This window comes from Cynocephalus volans, chromosome 2, assembly GCF_027409185.1.
Source record: "Cynocephalus volans isolate mCynVol1 chromosome 2, mCynVol1.pri, whole genome shotgun sequence".
NCBI classification, from domain to species: domain Eukaryota; kingdom Metazoa; phylum Chordata; class Mammalia; order Dermoptera; family Cynocephalidae; genus Cynocephalus; species Cynocephalus volans.
The window spans coordinates 5,956,301-5,979,403 of NC_084461.1; the positions used below are offsets into that span (position 1 = coordinate 5,956,301).

General features: G+C 47.8%; 1 protein-coding gene across 1 annotated transcript in view; it reads left to right on the top strand.

Moving 5' to 3' along the window:
• The first annotated feature begins 11,077 nt into the window (after window positions 1-11,077).
• Window positions 11,078-23,103, top strand: part of UBE2QL1 (ubiquitin conjugating enzyme E2 Q family like 1) — a 44,702-nt gene continuing 32,676 nt past the window's right edge. The window contains exon 1 of the mRNA XM_063086358.1: window positions 11,078-12,400. Coding sequence (XP_062942428.1) covers window positions 11,606-12,400 — 795 coding nt within the window. The 5' untranslated portion in view covers window positions 11,078-11,605. The remainder of the gene's footprint in view (window positions 12,401-23,103) is intronic.

Consider the following 23,103-nt stretch of genomic DNA (forward strand, 5'->3'; position numbering starts at 1 on the left):
ATTCATGTGGATTTTAAACAAGCAAAACTAATTTATGGTGATAGAAACCAAAACAGAGGGGTGGGGTGGGCTTGACCAGAAAGGAACATGGAGGAACTTTCTAGAATAATGGAAATGTCCCATGCTTTGATTGGAATGTAAGTCAGACATGTGCACACATTTTTTAAAACCCACTTCCGTAATTGAGATCTGTGCACTTCACTGTATGTAAGTTAATCCTATATTTAAAATAGTTTTAAAAATAAGCTACTATTTTGAGTACCAAATTTTACAAAATTTATTTTTAATTATATTTTTCAAAGCTGACATGAGAGCAATTAAGACACTTGCTGTCATACACTGCTGGGAAGATAAACAGCAAAAAGATTCAGAAGATTCCATTACATTCTCATGCTTCGAAAATGCATAACATAAATATAATACATGGTCTCAGTTTCAACTAATTATAATATTTCATCACCACCCCACAACCATGTCAGGAAGCAGAATTGACTTTCCTTTCTCAAAATGCTATATTTGGACCTATATTTAGACCTAATATTTAAGGTGGCATTGAATAGAGACACCACCTTGACACACAGAATCAGCTGTCATTTCACACTTCCACATAACCAGAAGGCGGCTGTCTTTGCCTCAAGCAAAGATGAAAAGGACAGGAAAAATGAGATTATTATCTCGGGAAATCTCTTTAGGACCAAGCAGTTTCTTCTTCAGGAAAGAATGCATGACTCATTTTATCACTCAAGAATCCCTTCAACTGACAGAGAAAATCTATATTCCATAATTACAAAAGCCATCTCAGGTCCCTTCTTCTCTGCTCAAAAAGTTAAGTATAGCCCAAGAGGAATCATTCAGAGATTGTCACGGAGATGGTTTTCATGGGTCCTCCAGGTGGTCCACAAACCCACCTGGGTTTGGATTTGGCCACCCGACATTTGGAGGTCATGAATTAGCAAACGAGTTATGATGTTACTGCGGGTCCCTGGCAGTTACTGCAGTGACAGTGGAGGTGAAGGCTCTGTGGATTTGAGCAGCCAGTGGCGATGTCTCTGTGCTGGTTCCTGCACTGACCACAGCTGCAGGGGCAGGCTCGTGGTCTGGGAGGCTCAAAGCTAAATCCTTAGGATAATACCCCTCTTTCTTTAGGGTTCTTTAGTGCCTCCATTTCTTCTTTTGTTCCTTAAACACTTCAGCATGGTTTTGATGAATTATCTGGAGGAAATCTCTTCTGTTGAGACACCTAGCACATTTCTGTGTTCCTGATTGGACCGTGACCAATCCAGGGCTTAGTACCAGCAGTGGGTTCAAAGATTGGAATGACTATTTAATCAATTTTGACCTTGAACCCAGGAATGGCATTGCTATGGTTTGAATGTCCCCACCCCCACCCTAAAATCATGTTGAAACAATTCCCAACATAACAATGTTAAGACGATGGGAAATCTGACTTTGGTATTTGAAAGGTGGGGCCTTTAAGAGGTGATTGGATCATGAGGACTCTGCCCTCATGAACAAATTAGTCCATTTGTGGATTAATGGATTAGTGGGTGAATGGATTAAATGGGAGTCGCACTACTGGCTTTTTAAGAGAAAGAAGAGACCTGAGCGAGCACATTAGCACACTCTTGTCCTCCTGCTGTGTGATGCCCTGTGCCACCTTGGAACACTAAGGAGTCTCCTCCAGGCAGAAGGCCCTCACCAGATGCACCCCCTGGACCTTAGACTTCCCAACCTCCAAAGCTGTGAGTAATAAATTTCTTTTGTTTCTGAATTACCCAGTTTCAGGTATTCTGTCATAAGCAACAGAAAACAGACTAAGACAGGAGTCAATGCCAGTGAAAAATGGGAAAAAAAGGGTAGTTAGGGTAAAGCCATAGCATCACAGCTCCATCATTATCACCACCTGCGGTTGCCTGCAATGAAGGACATACTGGAGGGAAAGCTTTGGGAGAGCAATTGGCGGCTGCACGTGACCATTACGGTGGTAACGGTGATGACAAGGGAAAGGTGGAGGACGGATCGCTGCTGACCACAGTGGAGAGCTTCAGAAGGAGAATGACAAGCTCACCGATGGAAACTCCCAACTCGAGATGGGTCATAGAAACCATTTTTATTTGCCAATTCAAAAATTAATTAATTTTTTAAAAGAGAAGCAGAAGGCACAGCTATGATTGTTTGCATATGGCAGCTACCTTACAAACATGAGGGAGCCAAAAAAAAGAAGCAAACCATTCTATGATAGTCCTAAAAGATTGTCATAACTCTTATAGCTGTAGGACCAGAGATGCTGAAAACCAGTCCAAAAAGCTGATTCTTGAGATTGCAGAATTGTAAAGCACATTGAACTCACAGTCTTGCCATACCTGCGATGTGGGAGTTAGAGCATTGACTGGGAATAAGTAGGAGCCTGAAAATTGAAATGAGTCCATCTGGGTTGACTTGGGAAACCGTGAGAACCTACAATCCTCACACCCCTGTGCCCCCCCTCACCAGCAGCTGCAGCAGTTTCTCCTGCCCGATGGAGAAGACTAGCCTTCCTTCATCTGAAGACCCCACACTCACCCACCCCAGGCAGCTGCCTCACAAGGAAATGCCTGTTCTCCTCAACATTGACCCACCACTCCTCATTGCCACCCAACCAGGGCCCAGCACATGTCCATGGGACAAATGCCAGGTCTGACATTCCCTGCAGGAATGCAGGGTGGTTGAACTGATACTGGCCTGATGAGAAATGCAGAGGAGAGGGCTGCTCAGCTTCAGGCTAGAGAAAAAGCCTAATAAAGATCTCAAGCAGGCATGATCCCAGATTCTTCATTTCACAGTGTTACTTTCCAAAGCTGAGCTATTAAAAATGTACTCAGGAAAGTACATTTCTAACTGGCTCCCAGTGTCCATTCATCCCTGTTCATTTCTGATGAGTTTAAGCTGACACCTGTGATGCTGCCAAAGACTACATTTCCCAGGCTCCTTTGGAGCTAGGTGTGGAATGGGATATGAGTTAAAGGTGGTGGATATAACTTCCAGATGATTTATTTATACTCATTTCCAGAATCAGGAAAAAGCTGGAGCCACCATGGATGCCATGTGTTAATAGCTCTGTCTTATTACATAGGAGAGAAATAAACTCATTTGAGTTTCTGGATTACTTTTTGTTAAGGCAAACTAACCAGTGCTTCAACTAATATAAGATGTATTATTTAAAAATATAAATACTCCTAGGGAACTATACATTATTTAAAGTTTCATATAAATTAGTTTAACCAAACTGTTTCTTCTGGACTCCTTGAAGCAAAGTCAAAGACAGCTGGTATTTGGAATGCCACTCCCCCGACACTTATACCTTCTCCTCTAAGCCCAACACCCATCGTTCTCAACACAGCACTGCCGGCAGCTTCTACTAATTGATCTAAGTGGATGAGGAGATAAAATTCATTTCCCATCCTGAGTTATATTTGGATGGAAAACAGCAAACTGGGGTAGTCACTAAATCAAAGGTTTTGAGAAACTAAGAGCAGCATGAGGATCACATGAGTAATGGATCATAAATAACAGTAACAAAAAAAACCCGTATGGAGCTTGTACTCTGTGTTGGGCATAGGCAAGGGCAGTTTAAATTGAACAGCAGGTGTATGAGTATAACCCTTGGTTACATACAACAGGGTTCATTCTAGTTATTGCAACCAAAAAGGAATGTACCGTACAGCTGTCACTTGAATAATCTCTAGGAGAGTCAGAAATTTAATTTGTAGGCTACAAAGCCTGGAATGACACCCAGATTATACCACTGAACCATGCCAGGGAAAACACCCCTACCCTCCCCCCACCCCCCAGCTCAAGTCAGTGTGCAAGACTCTAGAAGATCCATCAACCCTGAGTTCCAAAACCCTATCAGGACTTTTGCTACTGCTGCCTCTGCGAGCCAGATGGTTCTCTGTGCACAAAGATTAACCTTCATTGGACTTGCATCTTCTAACCTAAAATTCTGCTCTGGGGCATCAGAGTGATGGAGACCAGGTCATGTGCCTGTGCCTGGCTGCAAGGGAATCTGGGAAAGCAAGTTTCTGGCTTCAAGGAGGTGAGGATCATAAGGAACTATATTGGTTATCTATTGTTGCATAGCAAATCACCCCAAAACATGACAGCCTAAATCCACACTATTCTTTTTGATCCCTCACAATTTCTGTGAGTGAGGAATTCAGTTAGGGCATAGTGGGGATGGCTTGTTTCTGCTCCACAGTGACCAGGGCCTCAGCTGGAAGCCTCAAAGACTGGAGTCTAGGACTGTCTAAAGACTCACTCACTCACATGCCCAGTGGGTACTGCTGGCTGTCTGCACAGACCTCAGCTGGGTTGACAGCTGGACCACCCACACATGTGGGCTCTCCACACGGCTTGAGCTTCCCCACAACGTGGCAGCTGGGTTCCCCAGGCAAGCATCCTGACAGCAAGCCAGTGAGAGCCATGTCCTTTGATGGCCTATGCTCAGAAGTCACACGGCTTTATTGCCCTACTCCACTGGTCGGAGCAGCCAGAGCCCCCACCCAGATTCAATGGGAAGGAACAAACGTAGAGCCCACCTCTCCATGAGAAGAGAGACAAAGCGTAAGAAGAATATGTGGGATGGGATCAGTATATCTGCATGGCCATCTGTGGAACTTACAATCTGTCACCAGAAGGGAATTCTGCAAGCATAGGAAGCATGTGCTAATGGTGCCAGTGGACAAGACCGTGATAGAAGCCTCTCCCCTGCCCTGCCTCCCTCCTCTCTTCTCTGGCCCTCCTCACCTTTCCCTGCTCCTCACCTTCCGCCCTGCACCCCCATAAAAGCTCTGGAGCCTGTGCAATGTGGCACCGGGGGAATAGCCTCCAATTAGGCCTCAGGAATGGGGGCCCAGGCTACCTCTTCCACGACCACCCGTGTGGAACCACAGCTGTCTGGGCTTGAGTTGTGGCTCAGCCAACTATTCACTGCATCATATCTGGCCAGTTACTTATGTTCTCTGTGCCTCAGTTTACTCATCTATAAAGTGGGCATAAACAAATACCTACTTGATACAGTGGTCATGAAGATTAAATGGGTTCACATCTGTAAAGAGCTTAAGATGTGTTAAGTGGCAGTTTTGATGATGAAGTGAACGGCACAATAGGCCACGTGACCTGGCAACATCACAGATCCACACCACGCTGCCTTGCAGTGAAGTTTTTCAGCAGAAAATGTTTTCAAATTTTAACAGCGATCTTAACACGTTAGTGGGGCAGGTATTTTGAGATGGTATGGTTGATGTCTTGATGACATTAGGAGATTGGGGCTCATAAAGAAATAGGACCAATTGAAAAAACTGGGAGGCAGTTTTTTGAGGCAGAGAATAAATGGGCAAATTCCATTTCTTTATCTCTTCCTAAAAACTGCAGCTGGAGACTGCCGGCACCTGGGACCATTGATTAAACGCTCATGGGAGGAGTCATTGGCAGGTACAACTTAATTCTCAGATATTCAACCTGTTATGATAACTAGCTTCCCTCTCTCCCTTCCTTTCCTCCTCTTCTTGCTAGATCGGTTCAGGCTCTCTCTGCCGATTCCCTAACTATTTCCCTTCCCTACCCCATCACTACTTGAGAACACGGGAGGAGCTAGAGATTCATAGTTGTCCTTAGAGATTATTTTATTTCACTAATTCAACCATCCCAATGTTGTGAACTTAATCTTTTTTTTTCTTTTTTTTTAATTGAATCATAATTGATTTTACATATTTTGGGGGTTCGGTGTTGACTATTTTGATCAAATCAATATTACTAGTATATATATTGTTACAGATTGTACTTATTCTTTATGCCCCTTGTCCAATCTCTCCCTCTCCCCCTCTCCCTCCCCTCTCCCACCACTAATAACCCTAGATTTCTTCTCTCCCTCTGAAAGAATAATGATTACTCTGTTAATTTGTGCCTAGATGATCTGTCCAATGCTGAGAGGTGTGTTTGGGTCCCCCAATATTATAATAGAGCAGCTGCTTCTTTTGTCACTCTGGAATGTGATTTGTGGAGAGAGACATCCTCTTTTTTTCTTTGGTCTCTGCTGGTGACTCTCCTTGTGTCAATGCACTCCAGTGGCTGGTGGACTATCTGCATGGTGGTTGTGACATCTAGCCACTTTCACGGTAGCTGTGGTTACTGTGGTGGCTGTGGTGGGCCACCCACATGGAGGTGATGTTTTGGGCATGCTCCTTTGTGCTGGTGGTGTTCCTGGCTGTGGGAGTGGGGTCCAGTCCCTGGCTCCAAGCCTTGGGTTCCCGGGCAGGCCCCGAGGTGCTGGCAGTATGAGTGTTTGTGGACAGGGGTGTCTGATCCCCAGCTCAATTCCCTGGGCCACCAGGCAAGACCTCGAGGCACCAGCAGTGTGCCTAGTTGTGGGCAGGGGTTCTGATCCCCGGCTCCATACCCTGAGCCCCTGGATGGGCCCCAAGACACTGGCAGTGTGCCTGGATGTGGGAGTGGGGCCCTGTCCCTGGCTCCAAACCTTTGGTTCCTTGGTGGGCCCCAAGGCACTGCCAGTGTCCCTGGCTCTGAGCAGGGGTGTCCAGTCCCCACTCCATGCCCCAGGCCCCTGAGTGGGGCCCCGAGGCACTGCTGGTGTGCCTGGTTGTGGGCAGGTGGTCTGGTCCCCAGCTCCATGCTTGGGCACCTGAGTGGGCCCCTGAGGTGCTGGCAGTGTGCCTGGATGTGGGAGTGGGGTCCAGTCCCTAGCTCCAAGCCTCGGGTTCCCAGGCAGGCCCCAAGGTGCTGGTGGTGTTAGTGATTGTGGGTCAGGGTCTGATCCCTGGCTCCATGCCTCATGTCCCCTGGCAGGCCCCAAGGTGCTGGTGGTATGCCTGGATGGAACTAATTTTTTGTCCTTTGCTTACTTCTAAAATGAGGGAACTTCCTGTGGGAACCAGTACTCGAGCTCTGTGGTTGAGCTAAATCATTGCTTTGCTGCTCTTTCCCTAGGGAAGGCTTTTTGTGCAGCTCAGGGTTTAATGGTTGACCTTATAGGTACTTCTGGCTCTCCAGAGACCCAGTGCACCTGGGTTGTGTAGAAACTCTGATCTGGGCCTGAGTTTTCTCATCAAACTGTACCCCATGTGATTCTGCATTCCTGACTAGTCTCCTCTGAGTGGTCCTGTGCTGATTGGGGGGTGGATTGGCTGTCCATGCTGTGTCCCAGGGTTCTCCTGGTGGGCCTGACTCCCCCACCACCCATGCTCCAAACACTTCCCATGGGATAGTTCCTGTGCTGGTCCCTTGCGTTGACTCACTGGCCTCTGAATGGCTCCCCTTTTTCACCTGTTCTGGGTCCTCACTCCTGTGTGGGTCCACGGGAACCCTATTAGCAGTCTTGCTGTCCTGGGGGCCATCAAGGCCCTCTTCTCTCCTGCCACCTCCAAGTAACTGCATCTGAAGGGCACAGCTGCAGCTTCTGCCGGCTCCTGCTCCATGTGCTCAGCAGCTCCAGCCTTAAAGCAGCTGCAGCCCAAAATGCTCAGAGCAGTTTTTCTTTTTCTCATTGTTGTTTCTCCCACCTTCATGAACTCCATAGGTCTCTTGTCCTCTTCCCCTGGGCTCCAGCAGCCCCAGCTTGGCTGATGTTACATTTTTATAGTTGTAAATTGGTTGATTTGTGGGAGAGAGTGACACTAGGGACCATCTATTCTGCCATCTTGACTGGAACTCATCTAAACTTAATCTTAATAAGATGATTTTTTTTTAATTTGGTAAGAATTTTTTTCATTATGATTACAATACATTCCTTTTCAGAGTATTTGAAAATCAAATAAAAGGGAATGACCATAAAAACAAAATGTAACCTGTACCCACTACTGGACTAGGTAAGTATTTGTTTATTCCTCTGGTGAGGTGGAACTTTCTAGAATCTTCTGGGATAGGAGAAGGAGGGAGATTTACAAACCATACAGGCCCTTCTGTCCACCCCTGTCCTTACCATCCTGTCACTAAAATAAATGGTTGGGTCTCTGGGCTGGAAAGGATTGAGGAAGGAGTAAGCTGAGAATATCTACCTATACTAATGTAATAATTGTTACCATTCAAAATTTTCTCCTTCTAGCCTTTTTTCCTGTGCATAGTTTTATGTAGTTTTAGCTGCAGTGTGGATGTAATTTTATTATGTCGATCATAAGTATTTCTTGCTATATGATATTTATAACTATAATGTTATGGCTGCATAATATATTCTCAAGTGGATAAGGTATAATTTACTTAACACTTCCCCTCTTGTGAACTTAGGTTGCTTCCAATTTTTAACTTTTGGCTTTGGCCTTTCAAAGAGTTGATCTGACAGATAACAAGTGAGATGATTACCATCTCACTGGGCAGCCAGTCCTGGTTTGGCCTCAGTATTAATGTCTCAGCATCAGTACTAATTGTGATCCTTTCACTCTCAAAAAACATCTAAAGCCAGACAATAAGTTATATGATCACCCCAGCAATAATTCCATTCTGAAACAAAGGCATTACGGACAGCTGCCTGGGATTTGGGCTAAACCTTCCTCAAACATCTGATGACATCGGTAGGATTGGTCACCTTCACTGCCACGGACATTGCTCTGAGGCCTCACCTGATCTCGGCTGGTTCTGAGACCATGACAGTCACATCCAGCAGAGGCTCTCTCACCTCCTGGGGCCAGGGCTGACACAGTGCCTGGGTCTGAGACCCGGCAATGCAGAGAACTGTCCGGGCAGCTGTCAAAAGCAGCACAGAGCCTGGAGGCAGAGGGTCCCAAAAGGACATGTTCCCAGATGGGCTTCACAGGGCTGTGCTGGGCCACCTGCTGAACCTCTCAAAATTCAGTTTCTTCACCAATAAAATGGATCAGATAAAACCTGACAGGCTCCTGTGGAAGTGAAATAATAAAACAGGTAATGCCTGCCCGGCCTCCCTGAAAGTCAGCTTTCCACCCTTTTACACCCCCTCTCCGACTTGTTAAATCAACTCACAGGATTTCACAGATAGACGTGGTCATCGTCTTCCTTCTCGCCCTATCTTTAAAACACAGAGCTGGACAGAACGGAGTCACAAAACAAAACAAAACAAAAACATGAGACCAGGACAAACAGGCCTTCAGTCCATTGCTGCTGATACTCACTCCATCAGCAGCCCCTGGCCTTGTCTCAGCTACGACTGTGCCTTCAATTCCACCCACAAGAAAACAAAGGAGCTTCCCAGGCCTGCAGGAATGCACCTGTCTGTCCCCATCGCTCCAGCTGCCAAGGAGCAGAGGCACCTCCTGCGTATTTACTACAAGCTGGCAACTCGCTTTGCTGTTAGGCAACCCCAAAAAAACTCAACCCCAGGCCCTTTATGCCCGTAAGTGTCTCCACAATGGCCTGAAAAGTTATTTTCCACAATGAAAATTTCTAGTAATTTCCCTTCCTATATTTGGAGAAAATGTAAAAATGGTGAAAGATCCGAAAAACAAGAAGTCGTCACGATGACACTCACGATGAACATGCTCTCATGATGAATTTAGACGCTCCCCAAGTCAAAAGCAAAACCATGAACAACAGTGAAGTTTACAATCCTAAACCACACGGGGTCATTCTCCCGTATTTCATCAATCATCACCACGGTTCACCATTGTGTGGCTCGGGCGCGCGCACACACACACACACACACACACATGCACACAGACACACACACAGAGACACACACACGCACATAGACACACACGCACACACACACACAGATGCACACACACGCACACACACACACGCACACAGACACACACACAGAGACACAGACACACACAGATGCACACACACACAGACATACACAGATACACATACACGCACACACACGCACACAGACACACGCACACAGACACACATAGATGCGCACACACACACGCACACGCACACACACACACACAGAGACACACATACACGCACACAGACACACACAGATACACACACACGCACACAGACACACACACACAGACACACACACGCACACACAGACACACACACACACACACACACACACGGAACGTGCATGGCAGGACGCTTCCTGCAAAACATCTAAGCTTCGCGGGCTCCCAGGGTCTTTCAGTTTCTGGGGATCAGAACCTGCTCTTTGCTTGAAATTACACCAGGTTAGAAATAAGAGTCAGTGGGTTACAGGACGAAAGGGAAGACAGGGATGAGAGAGAGCATCGGGTTGAAGGCGGACCTCTCCCTTCTGCGGGCGGTCCCGAAGGTCAGCCCTGGGTACCGGGTACCGGGCACTCCGGAGCCGCACAGGGCATTGCTCCCGCGCCTCTGAGCACCTGCTGGCTCCGGCGTCGGATGCAGTTCTCCGCAGCCTTTTGGAAACGAGTCACAGACGGTGCCCAGCGGTCCCTTCCTCCCGAGACCCCTCTGCAAAACGCAGAGACCCTCCCGCGTGGTGGGCGGGAGGAGAGCGGGGCAGGTGAGGAGGGGTGAATTGGCGAAACGTTCACCCTTACAAAGGTCATTGACTCGAGGGGTTATCTTTAGGACATTTGCGGCAGCCACGCTTCCCGCGTCCTCCTGCCCCGGCCCTGATTCTTTGATCGGCCCGTATGAAAGCGTCCCCGCCACCTGACCCTGGGCCCCGCCGAGCCAAACCTGTGGGAGAAGACACTGGGCTCCACCTGACCGGAAGGGATCAATAAACACGTTGATTTCCACCCTTCCCCCCTCCCCCACATCGTTCTAACCAGGTTAAATGGGGTCGAAGGCTCGGGCCCGGGGGTCGCGGCGGGCTGGGATCCCAGACAGAAGGACCCGGTGGCTCTGGAGCCCCAGTCCCCTCCTCCTCCGGGATCCTGCGGGCTCGGAGCCGGCCAGCGCCGCGCGTGGCTCCCCACGCAGCCCCGGCGCCGGGCGGGCCGGTCGCGCACCGCTGTCTCCCCCCAGCGGCCGTGCGCTTGTCGCCGCGGGAGCCGGTCGGCGGGGGTGGCGCGGCGCAGACCAGCCCACGGCCCCGCCCCGCGCCCCCTCCCCCCCGCCCGGCTGCCAGTGCCGCCCCCTCCGCGCCGCGCTCGGCTCAGACCGAGCAGCCGCCTCTGCAATGTCAGCAGCCGCAGCAGCGGCGGCGGCGACGCGAGCGGCAGCTGCGCGGGCCCCGCGGTAGCCGCCAGCGCGGCACGGCCCGGCAGACGCGCACGGCTCCGGCCCGCGGCCACCTCGCTGCCTCCGGGGCGCTGCGGGCGGCTCTGCGCGCCCCGGCGCGGCGCTCGGACTCGGGGCCAGCCCGGCGGCGGCCGCGCACAAAGGACCGCGGACACCGGGACTCCGGGGGCTGCACCCAGGGACCGGCCCGGGGACCGCCAGCCGCGCCGCGTCTTCTCCACGCCTCCCCTGCACGGGCGACGGGCACCCGAGCCTTAGCGGGCTCCGTCATATGACAGCGGCGACACAGCAGCCGGCGAGCGCGCTTGCTGCCCGCTTCGCTGCGCCACGGCCGCCGGCGCCTGGGGTGGCCCGCGCCGCGCTCAGCTGAGTGGCCGCCCGTCGCCGCCACCCCGCGTCCCCCCGCGCCCCGGCTCGCGGGCCCGGGGGCAGGAGCCGAGGGGAGCCCCCCGAGCCTAAAATGGCCACGCTGCTCCGTAAAATCGGGCTCATCCGCCTGCACAACCGGGACACCGAGGACCCCAAGCACCACCACAACCACCGCGGCGGCGGCGGCGGCGGCCAGCAGAGCGCCTCGCTGCGCGGCAAGGGCGGCGCCAAGAGCGGCGGCCACAAGCAGCAGCAGCAGCAGCAGCAGCAGCAGCAGCAGCAGCAGCCCGGGGGCGCGGGCGACGCGAGCCCGGGGCCCGGCAAGGGCAAGGGCAAGCGCGCGGCGGAGCTGGCCCCGCGCGACAAGCCTCCGCAGCCGGCGGCGGGCGCGGCGGGGGCGGCGGGAGCCGGGGGCCCCCGGGAGCGGGCCGCGGGCGCCAGGGCGGGGCCGGGCCCGGCGGCGGCGGCGGGTGGCAGCCTGGTGCCCGCGGCGCGCCAGCAGCACTGCACGCAGGTGCGCAGCCGGCGGCTCATGAAGGAGCTGCAGGACATCGCGCGCCTCAGCGACCGCTTCATCTCCGTGGAGCTGGTGGACGAGAGCCTCTTCGACTGGAACGTGAAGCTGCACCAGGTGGACAAGGACTCGGTGCTGTGGCAGGACATGAAGGAGACCAACACCGAGTTCATCCTGCTGAACCTCACCTTCCCCGACAACTTCCCCTTCTCGCCGCCCTTCATGCGGGTGCTCAGCCCGCGCCTGGAGAACGGCTACGTGCTGGACGGCGGCGCCATCTGCATGGAGCTGCTCACGCCGCGCGGCTGGTCCAGCGCCTACACCGTGGAGGCCGTCATGCGACAGTTCGCCGCCAGCCTGGTCAAGGGCCAGGTAGGGCCGCGGCCGCGGGGACGGCGCAGCGGGGAGCGCCCGGGGGCGCGGGGCTGCGGGGCGCGGGCGGGCACCTCGGGCCACCGCGCTCGGGGCTCCTTCCCAGCCAGCGTCCAACCGCGACATGCTCCCGAGCGCCGCCGCCTCTGCTCCCTACGGCTTTTCTCCTGTGCCTTCTCCATCCCGCCTCCCTCGTCCCCAGTCCTGTCTCTGCAGCGTGCCCGGTCTCTGTCCCCGTCTCCATAACTCCCTCCGTCGCTCTGCCCCCCTTTCTCTCCCTCCCGCCATGCCGCCCTCTCCCTTGTCTCCTGTCGTCCCTGTCCCCCTTTCTCCCTCCCGGTCTCCCCTCCCATCTTTCCCACCCTCCCGCATGCCCTCGAACCCTCTCCTCTCTCTCCCATTTCTCCCCCTCTCCCTCTTGCGTCCTCTTGCCATCTCCTGTCCCTCTAATCCCCACGAAGGTGGCAACTTTTCTTGTACCTCAGGATCGAAGTGTGGGACCTAGCTCATCCCTCCACCCCAACCCTCGCACAGAGGCTTCTCCCCAGACAGCGCAGGTGGCTCTGCACAGGGCCAGCCTCCTGCTGTAGTCCGCTGCCCTGCTCCCTCCTTCTGAGCAGCAGCTCGTGCAAAGGTGACAATTTTGCTCTTGAGAAATCTCTCTAGAGAGGCAGAGGTGTGGTTTGAGAGCTTCCTCAAGTGACAAGACCAGACTCCATCCAGGAAATGCCGGGGGGGCATCCCCCTCAAGCATCCCCTTCCAGGACAGTCACCTCTGGAGTAGCCCATCCAGGTCTTGGTCTCCTTCAGACCCCGTTTCTTCCTTTTGTTTCCTCACCCCTTCATTCCCCCCACCCAGGGGGATCAGGGCTAAAGATTTAACTAAATATTGAAATAAGGGCCCAGCAGGTGGCCAGGTCTTCTCACCTATTGCACCAGGTGGCAGCTTTACTGCAAGGAACCCCAGAGTACTTGAGAGCAAGGGATGAATGAATCTTATGGACATGGTCCCACCTGGCTGCAGGCGGGGGCATGATGGTTTTATCTTCCCGTCTTATATGCTCTTGATCATGTCCATCTTCTCTGGTATTTTCGTGAAATAATACTGAGCATTATTTCATGAAATTATACATTTTATATGGTCACCTTTTCGATCATAAAGAGTCATTGTTTTCTTTAAAATTCCCTGATGACCTGGGTTTGATCTTTCTGTAACTAGCATATCAGAACCCCTCAGTTCTTGCCCTGTCGCCTGTCTCTGTCCTTTACACTGCAGGATCTTTCACACTAACCAAATAATGCTGGTGCTGCCAATTTTACTAGAGGTGGAACCCCTGGGATTCCAAACGAATAGCATCCGAACTCCAGCAGAGAAGGGCACTTAATTCTTGAACCATCCTGCTAGTTCATCTTTTCTAGGGTCATTAGGCTCCACATATTTGAGTTAGGAATGGTATGGATGTGACAGCTCTAGAAAGGTATCTCGAGCGAGGTTTAACGTTTTAACATCAGAGGCTCATTCTTCATCCTACAGTTAAATGTTGGCTCCAATGTAAGGTTCACGTGATTGAATACAAGCCAGAGGAGGAGAGGTGGGGTGTGGGGTCTTACTTTATTTTTCAAACAGGATTTATGCAAATGATGTGGAAGAATTTTGCACAGAAAAACCTTTGTTACTTGTTTCCTAAATTATTGCTCATCAGAACTTTTTGGCATAGTCTGTTCATTTGATAGTCTTTCATTCTGCACAGTGAAGATGACTTTGGGAAGTCAGGGAAGAGGAAGGTCATTTTTCCTTACAGAATCACAGAATCATAACATTTTTGACTTGGATGAGATCTCAGAGGTCACCTGGACCACAGCCTTCGTTTTGAAAGATGCAGAAAAATAGAGATTTTAAATGCAAAATGAGGAAGTTTTTTTGTAAAAAGAGAAAATTAGCAAATTACATGTTTTCCATTTTTACATTAATGCTATGGATAATAGTTCTATTGGTGCCCATATGCTTCTATTAAAATAGATAGGTCCTTGTGTGTGTATTTCTTTTCATTGTAATCAAATCTGAGAGTCTTCTATACAGTTTGCAAGTTACTGACTTCATTATCGAAAACAATTATCAACACTTTTATTTATTAATTTGATCAAATCTTATTTGAACTCTGCACCCTCTGCCTATCATATTGTGTTATATTATCTAGTCAATGTCTGCAATGAAGGTAAAAACTCAGCACTTTTAAAAATACCAGTTCAATTTCTGTGCATTTTCCATGCTGGTTTCAACATACAGCTCTCCAAAAGAAAGTAATGTACAGCACACATAAAATATTCAAAAGGCAGTGAAAGAATTGAAGAAATGAATAGTCATTAATGTTTTAGGGTTCTGTGGTAGTATTTCAGGTAACCTGAGCATTATTGTGCCTTTGCGTACTTTTAGGAATTCACTTCTCACAGGTTGCTCAGAACTCATACTGTAGTTACCAAATTATTTCTATAGTTAAAGGTAATATGCTTTGGGGAAGCAATCAAAATATCTGATTAAGCAATCCAAGAGAACCGGGACTGCTACCAAACCAATCATTAGTTTTAAAAAAAGAGTCATTATATTCTAGTTATGTTCCTCTTTTTGTTGGGATTTCTTTTTTACGATTCATTTTCTTAAGCTACAAAGTTTTTAAAAGGCTTATTTGCCTCTTTGATAGAAGAAAACACTCACTGCTCAGCTTAACTCTCTGAACTGAAGACACCTTTAAAGGTTTCTATACCGTTAGAGAAATCATAAAACAATTTTAAGGGCTTCATGTGTTATATTATAAAAAATATCTGCTTAACAGTTTTGTGTACAAAATAAAAGGTTTAGGTTTATCACATGATATGATAAATTCAGCCATTTCATGAAGCTTTTACCTGATTGAATATCTGGCCCATGTTATCAAAATCTCCTGCATGTTGGATTATGAATTGCAGTTGTTTAAAATTAAAATAACATAAATGATGTATTCTATGTAGAAATAGTGACATATATATCTTGCCCATTTGTCTATTACTAAACCCCCTTTTTGACTAAATAGAGACATTTTACGTAATCCTTTTAGTTCTATGCAGTTGGATGAAAAATTCCCGTACTTTCAAAATAAACTGGTTAAAATGACCAAAGTATACTTTTGGATAATTATCTGTATCCTTTATTAGTTACTGAGACCAAAAAATACAATCTATAGCTGTAAGATTTTGGCCTTGAAACAGTAAATTGTAATGCCAGCACCATACTTGCACATAGTAGATAGTTTAACCTACAAAAGCTATGTTTTCCAAGATTATAGAGAACAGGCTCTGTAAACCTAGACAGGCTAGCAGGAAGGACACTGGCTGGGAGGTGGCCTGGAGCTCACTGGTTCCCACTCCAGGTTTGAGCAGGAGAGAATTGCAGGACTGGCCAGAGTCCCTGTTCTTGCAGCTGTGTGAGCAGCAGGCTCCCCAAAAGCTGCTTGATCTTGCACTGACATGGTATTCTACTTTCACATCGGGCTCACCTCCTGTCCCCTTTTTTTAATTACTTAGACATCGCCAGGGGCAGGGAACCAGATGGCAGTTGAATGAGTTTCTCACTCCTCCCTGATCCCCTCAGAGCTGACCATAAACTCTATCTGGAAATGATGTTGATAATGATAGCAGCAGTGGCAGCTAACATTTCCTGTTTGCTTGTGCCAAACTCTGGGCCAGCTAGGCACGTAGGATGTCTAACCACACTTTCGTCTTCTCTTCCAATGGTCTTTGTGCAGGTGAGGAAACCACAAATGCAGGAAGTCAGTGGACAACCACTTCATGTTCTCATAATAGCTAAGGCACGTCATGGTCTGCAGACCCATCAGCAGGAGACACAGTCAGGCCTGGGGCCATCGAAGCATGCTGTTGTTCTAAGCCATCTTTTATTAATGGTGACCTTCATGGTAATCATGTATGTCCACAGGGAAGAGATACACAGCCAGCCATCAGCAGAAGACTCGCAGATTGTCAGGACTGAAACATCCTCAAGTCCTAGTGTTTGGATTAAAACTTGGTAAGGGATTCCAGGACAGTTATGTTTACCTGACAGCATTAGTTTCTGGGAAGTTTTTAATAAAGGAAACTGGCAGATGTCACCAGTTGTCTGAGCGTGATAAAAAAAAACAGTAAAGGGCTATGCAACTCAGCTTTGTTCAGTGATATTGTGCATCACTCACATGCACTGAAGGGCTTAAAGGGGTCAACACAGTGTCACCGAGAAGCACAAGAGCAGCACGCACACACACACACACACACACACGCACATGCACACACGCACACATTCACAAGTAAAGCCTGTCTTTTTATAGCCTAGAAACAGCATTTTACTCCTGACTGTAAAATTACCAGTTCCCATCCGAAAGAGTGACAAACATGAACAGCCCTTTGAGCTCCTAAAATCTATGGATTTCTAACATGCTACAACAGACACAAAGTTTTTTAAAGCCCTGTATTAGTTTGCTAGGGCCAATGTCACAAAGTACTGATGGCTGGGTGGCTTAAATGACAGAAATTTATTTTCACAGTTCTGGAGGTTGGAAGTCCAAGATCAAGGTGTCAGTAGGATGGGTGTCTTCTGAGTCCGAGGTGGCAGAGACAATTTATCCCATAACAAGCCAAGACAGGAATTTATTGGCCGATTCATCACCTTGTTTCTCTAGGGGTTGTTGCTAGTTTGACAAGTAATGTAAACAAAGTCACACCAAGGAAGGCACAGGAAGGCGAATCTTGCCTGCAGCTGTGAACAGAGGAGAGCCTGGAGCATCAGCAGTGAAACCAGGGGGTGGGCAGTGCCATCTGATTTGTCTGAGGAAACATGGATTTTTGGTAGCATTCTGATGAGTCCCTGTGTTGTTTTGTTCTGTGCTGTGTGCAGGGGACAGAGATAATTACTACCAACGATGACTCTGCAGCTTGAGCTATCGATATGCTTGACTGTTTGAAGAAAAAATAGCTACTTGTTCTTCTATCAAGTAGGGCAGGCAGGAGGACGCAGACAGGACTCTGCATCCTAAAAATAGCCCCACACCAACTTGGAGCACTCTGGCAGCTCTGGCTCCAGCGAGAGCTCTCGTCCCCTGGTTCCTCCAATGGTTAATAATAGGAGCCACTTTACCCTGAGTTGACTGTTGTGAATCTGAACTTGCAAGAAGGAATGTAAATGCATTTTTGTTTACTTTTCTGATTTACCTTAAGTGATCAGAGAGATTAGTTTTTCTTTTTAAGGGACAGCATAGATTTGTTGCTGTCTTTTATTGGGATGTGCCCAGGTGGACAATGCGTTGAAGTTCGTGTAGAAGCCTGACACCTACAGCCTGGTGGTCTTTCCCATCTCCAGGAACAGACTCATCTGGATGCAGGTTAGAAGTAGGGCAGCCACTTAGCACTGGGTTAAAGACAGATAAGGAACAGGCCAAAACAGCTTACATATTAAAAAACAAACAAACAAACAAAAAAAACCCAGCCACTAGTGGTGGGTTCTTTGAGCCACGTGTCAAATCTCCTCAAATCATAGTTTTTGCTGCCCTAGGTGTGTTGATAAAGTGGTGGGAGGCGAGCAGAGGATGGGTGCGAGTTTAAGTCCTTTCCTCTCTGCCAATAGTTCTGAAACAATGTATGTGCCCTGGTGAGCACGTAAACTATCCCAGCACCAAAACCCTACCCCCAGAGACTCAGACTTCATGGTCTAGGATCAGGCCCTGACAGAGCCTTGCTGGAAAAGCTCCTCCGTGATTCCAGCGGGCAGCTAGGGTTGAAAAAACTGCCAAACGCTAGTCGTAGTCCATAGTTTCCCACTCCGCCCATCTGAAGGTACAGCCCATGCCCCAGCAACTACAGCAGTGAGCTTCAGGGGTGGTGGGTACGACTCACCCCCTGACCTCCCCCAACCCACCTTGACTGGATTCACTGTCCTGGGCCAGCCCCAACTCAGTCCCCTTGAAGCCTAACTTCTGCAGAGAAGGCCATCCTAAAACCAAGTCCTTCTTTCCTGGACCACTTGCATAGACCAAAAGGGAGTGTAAACCCTGAGAGAGAAAATGTGCCCAAGACAAGTCACTCAACCCTCAACCAGACACAGCTGTGGAGGGCTGGACTGTGTAGACGATCGAGAACTGTGGGTTATTGATTAATGCAGCATGTGTATTGGGTGCCTACCATGTACCAGGAACTTACTAAGCATTCAGTGGTAGATAAGATAACCTGCCACAGAGAACTTATCTACTGGGGATCATGCCAAACCCATTCACATTGGTCTTTGACGTACTAGGCAGATTCGCAATTATATTACAGTTAATATTTGGGGAAGTGTCCATTCGTTGAATACACATGGACCTGACTATTGACAGTCGCCTGGATGTGCACTGGAGACTTGGGTGAGGTGGGGCCCTGGAGTCATCAGGGTCTTCAAAAAGTCTGGGTGATGTTTTCAAAGAGAACACTCTACTTAAGGGCAGTCAAGACTTGACTTTAACATTGGGCATCAGACTGTTTTCCTCAACATTGTTTTATTGCCAATAAATGAAAAGATCAGGCATTTACCAGAACCCACCAAGAAGTTGTTGTAATGGCAAAAATAGTTCCAGTAATGTCTACAGTTTCCTACCGGGTGAGTCGCAGCTAAGATAAGGTTTAATTGTTCAGTTAGTCTCTCATTGTTCCACACACCATTCATTCATTTATTCATTCAGCACCATTTGCTGAGGGTCTGCCATGATTTGGGCACTGTAGCAATATCACCCTTGCCATTCCCTTGGTGGCCCTTCCCCATTCTGTGTGCTGTCCCTGGTACTCCCTTAGTTCTCTCTCTGGTCCTCTCCTAGGCCCACTAACCTGGTGAGGCTGGGAGGAAACTAGCTGAGCACTAGGACCAAAGACACCAGATTGGGAAAGTTAGGAGAGGAGGCAAATTTGGGACCAATCAGGGGACAAAGGATTGGAAGATGAGGGCATGTGTGGCTGTGGAAGCTGAGAAGAGGCTGCCTGAACTTGCCCTAGCCAGCAGCAGGTCGAGGCGCGGTCAGGGAGCACGTACTCACTGCGCTCTTCCACTCGTGTTCCACAAGTCTATGTCCCTGCTGCAGCCATCTGGATGGCTCCTCCAAAACGCAGACTTGGCTTTCTCACACCCTTGATTACGACCCTTACAGAGCACAGCCCAAGTCCCCCAGCACTGCCCACCCATGGGGGCACACCTCTATTCACAGCCCCCCCCAAGCTCCTTCTGCTAGCAGCCCCACCTGCCTGGAAAGCCCTCTCACCCTGTTCAGGCAACTCCTGGTCATCCCGCAGAACCCTGCCAAGATGCCCCAACTCCTCTGCAACCGCTCCTTCACTAAAGGCAATGCCTTCCTACCCTGAACCAGTTCTGCATGGTCTGGGAAACATTCATGTCTGGGTATACCCTGCTGGATTGCATGTACATACTTACAACTCTGTTGCCTCTTCTCTCCACACAATGTCAGACATACTGTGTGTGCCAAAGAAATGTGTTTGTTGCGAGATGTGCTTACCTGAGCAGACAGCCCAACCCCTTGGTTTAGTCCCTCTCGCAGGTGCTCACTGTGGGCCAGCGCTGTACAGAATGCTTTATGTATGTCCTTGTATTAAATCCTTGTAGCAGCCTATGAGGTGGGTGCTGTCATTATTCCTATTTTACAGAGGAGGAAACTGAGGCTTGCTGAGGTTGAATGACATGCCAGGGGCACAGGGCTAGTAAGAAGCAGAGCTGAGCTGCCATCAGGCAGGCCAGCACCAGAGCCCCCTGGTTCCGATGAGCTGTCTAGTTGGCAAGTAGAAGCCATCTGACCAAGGACTACATGTAGCTTGGTTGTTCCCTGTGGGTCCATACAGAGGTTAGGCGTGGCTTTGTGGTTATCTCATGCTTGGTTTGGCTGCCATACGCAGAGTTGATCCGCAGGGGGAGAGAAGGTGTATCCATCCATTCTGACACGTGGTACTGAAATATCAGCAAAGTTGGGAAAATACATTGGTTTAAATTCACTGTAAGCTTGTTGCAAATATTTTGAAAAGCAGAAGGACGTTTTCATTCTTTCAAACTGTAAGAAAAAGATAATTATTGCTGCTTTATTTCTTCTATACACAAAAGGGAATGGTATTTTAAAGATTCTGAAAATAACTCAAGAAAGAAATGCTTTTTGAACATAATTGTTATATTGGTAAAATCACCCAGATTGAAGAAGTGACTAATTTTAAAATAATTTCTGAAAAATAAATACTAATTCTCCATCGCAATATTTGGCAAGCATTCCCAACATTTTTTATTGAGTTCTCTGATGAGGGAGATAAGGAAATACCATCTCACAGTGGATCAGATTACATTCAAAAAGTTGAAATGTATTCAACTCACTTGGGAATTGAAGGGAAAATATCCAGAAAACTATTGTAAAAGGACTTTTCATTTTTTAATCTTGAAGATCGGACATAACCAAACACCAGAATATGGAGTTATGGAATTTATTATATATTGGCTATAGTAAAAGGCAGCTATGAATATTTTATGAATTTGGACATTTTGTGCACACGATTATTAAAACAATTATTTTTGCATTACCGATACTATGTATTAGAGTAATTTTTGAATGTCAGGCTGGGTGCCCATATGGCTATCTGGAAGTTATCAGTGAGGAATTGGATATAATTGTACCAAATAAATATTAATTGCTGTAAGGATTAATTTGTGATTAAGGACACTTCCTACTCAACTGTGCTTCCCAGCCAGAGAAAAGTAGAAATATTATGGAAGAAACTTAATAGGAATTGAGTTTGTTATAAGCTTAAATTGTAAGCAGTTGAATATCATAAACCTTTAAAACATAACTTTTAAGAGTCATCAAAACTCTAAATGAATCATAATTTCCTTAACCGGGCTTTGTGCAAGGAGACTATTCATGGAAGCCTTCCCCTACAGCTCGTGTGCATGTGTGTCTGAGAACACATCCCTGGGGTGGGAGCCCTCCCAGGGGTGGCCTGGGGAAAGTAGGGCGCAGAAAAGCCAGGGGCCCTGCCCGCAGAAGCTGGTTAGGACCCTCCGTGGGAAAGCGTCTTCGTCATGCCTGAAACTAATGCAGGCATGCTGCCGAGAGTGATGGCTGCTGTTCCCAACCCTTCTGAGACCTGCTGCTAGGTTTCCTTTGATCGCTTTTATAACGTACGTTATGAAACATCATAGTTTTAGAGAAGTCATAAAAAATAGTTTCTCTAACTGTAAATATCAACTGGTAAAATTACATTAAGCTTAAAGGATGTTATTATAATTCATAAATAAAACTAATCTAATAAAAAGTGAGTTTGAACTCTACTGAATTGAATTAAGGTGGTTATTTTATTAGCAATTTTCTTTAAAAGGGGATCCTGGCATCTGCCTTTTCATAAATAAGAGAGATAGAGGTCTCTTGTTGGTTATTCTTAATGATCAAAGAGAAACAGGAGACCCAGGAGCCCGTTCCTGCTGCCTCTGATCCTGACAGGTTCCCTGGAGGACTGCATGGCCTCTCCACATCTGGGGACACCTTTGGACCTCTCTTCAAAATAATGTTTTTAAATGCATAAAATAAAATGTACAGGATTTCAAAGGAAACCAACTATATTTACATACAGTTATCATATTTCTTTAAAATGTGATGAACTAAAACATGAAATTTTAAAAAGCATTTCTTTGTTAACACATTCAGTATCAAGATCTAGAAGTAGGCCTAACAACCTCCCTTATCTAACATAGCAATAAGCATCAGGACATTGAAGATACCTACAACTGTAATGTGCTTTTCAAAAATCTGCGATTTCTATTGGTGACAAAACCAAGACACTGCTAATACTGCTGTAGTTTGTTAGTTTTCAGTTGTAATTAAGGGAAGTGCTGAATTACAGGTAGAAGTTACTGAAGGTAAAGACATTTTTCCATCCAAATCTGTCCACCCTTGGGGGTGCATGGGCCCCAGGTTAAGAACCCCAGGTGGTGCATGGCTCTAAATATTGGTGGCTGTCTTGGGACAGATCTTCAAGCTTGCTCTGCAGCTCATGGCCAGAATTGTTGGAAAAGAGGTTTGGATGTCTCAGTTCTACCATGTCGTTGTTGGGTGGGATTGGGATAAAGCCATGGATCTGAAGGCAGAGATAGGTCTCCAATCCATTTCTCCCTCCTGAGTGTGGTTCACTGCAGGGAAGATACCTGCCTCAATGAGTGTCAGGTGCTTTGCCTCAAGATGAGGACTGTAAACCCCACTGCACAGGTGAATCATGATGCCCAAAGAAAATAATTACACAAGTTCCTTGCGTAGAGGAGGTGACCAATAGACGTTCCTTTTTTAGAAGAAGTAAAATATTTATTGAAATAAATACACAAGAAAAGTATAACCAAAGACCCAGAATTGCACACACATTCTACATCCATTATACACAGGAACCTGTTTTCATAACCATTTGTATTTCATGGCAATATTGAAATCCGGTTGGCTCAAATTTTTCCGCACTTGACCGTAATTTTACAAATATTCTCAAGAAACTCAGGATAGTCTCCTTTTTACCCTCTTAAAACTACAGCTTCTCATTGTGGACCCTTGTTGTTACTTTTATTGGCTTTCCATCATCAAATTATTTTGTATCATCAGGAGTTGATTTCTGAAAATGACCATGATGGTGTT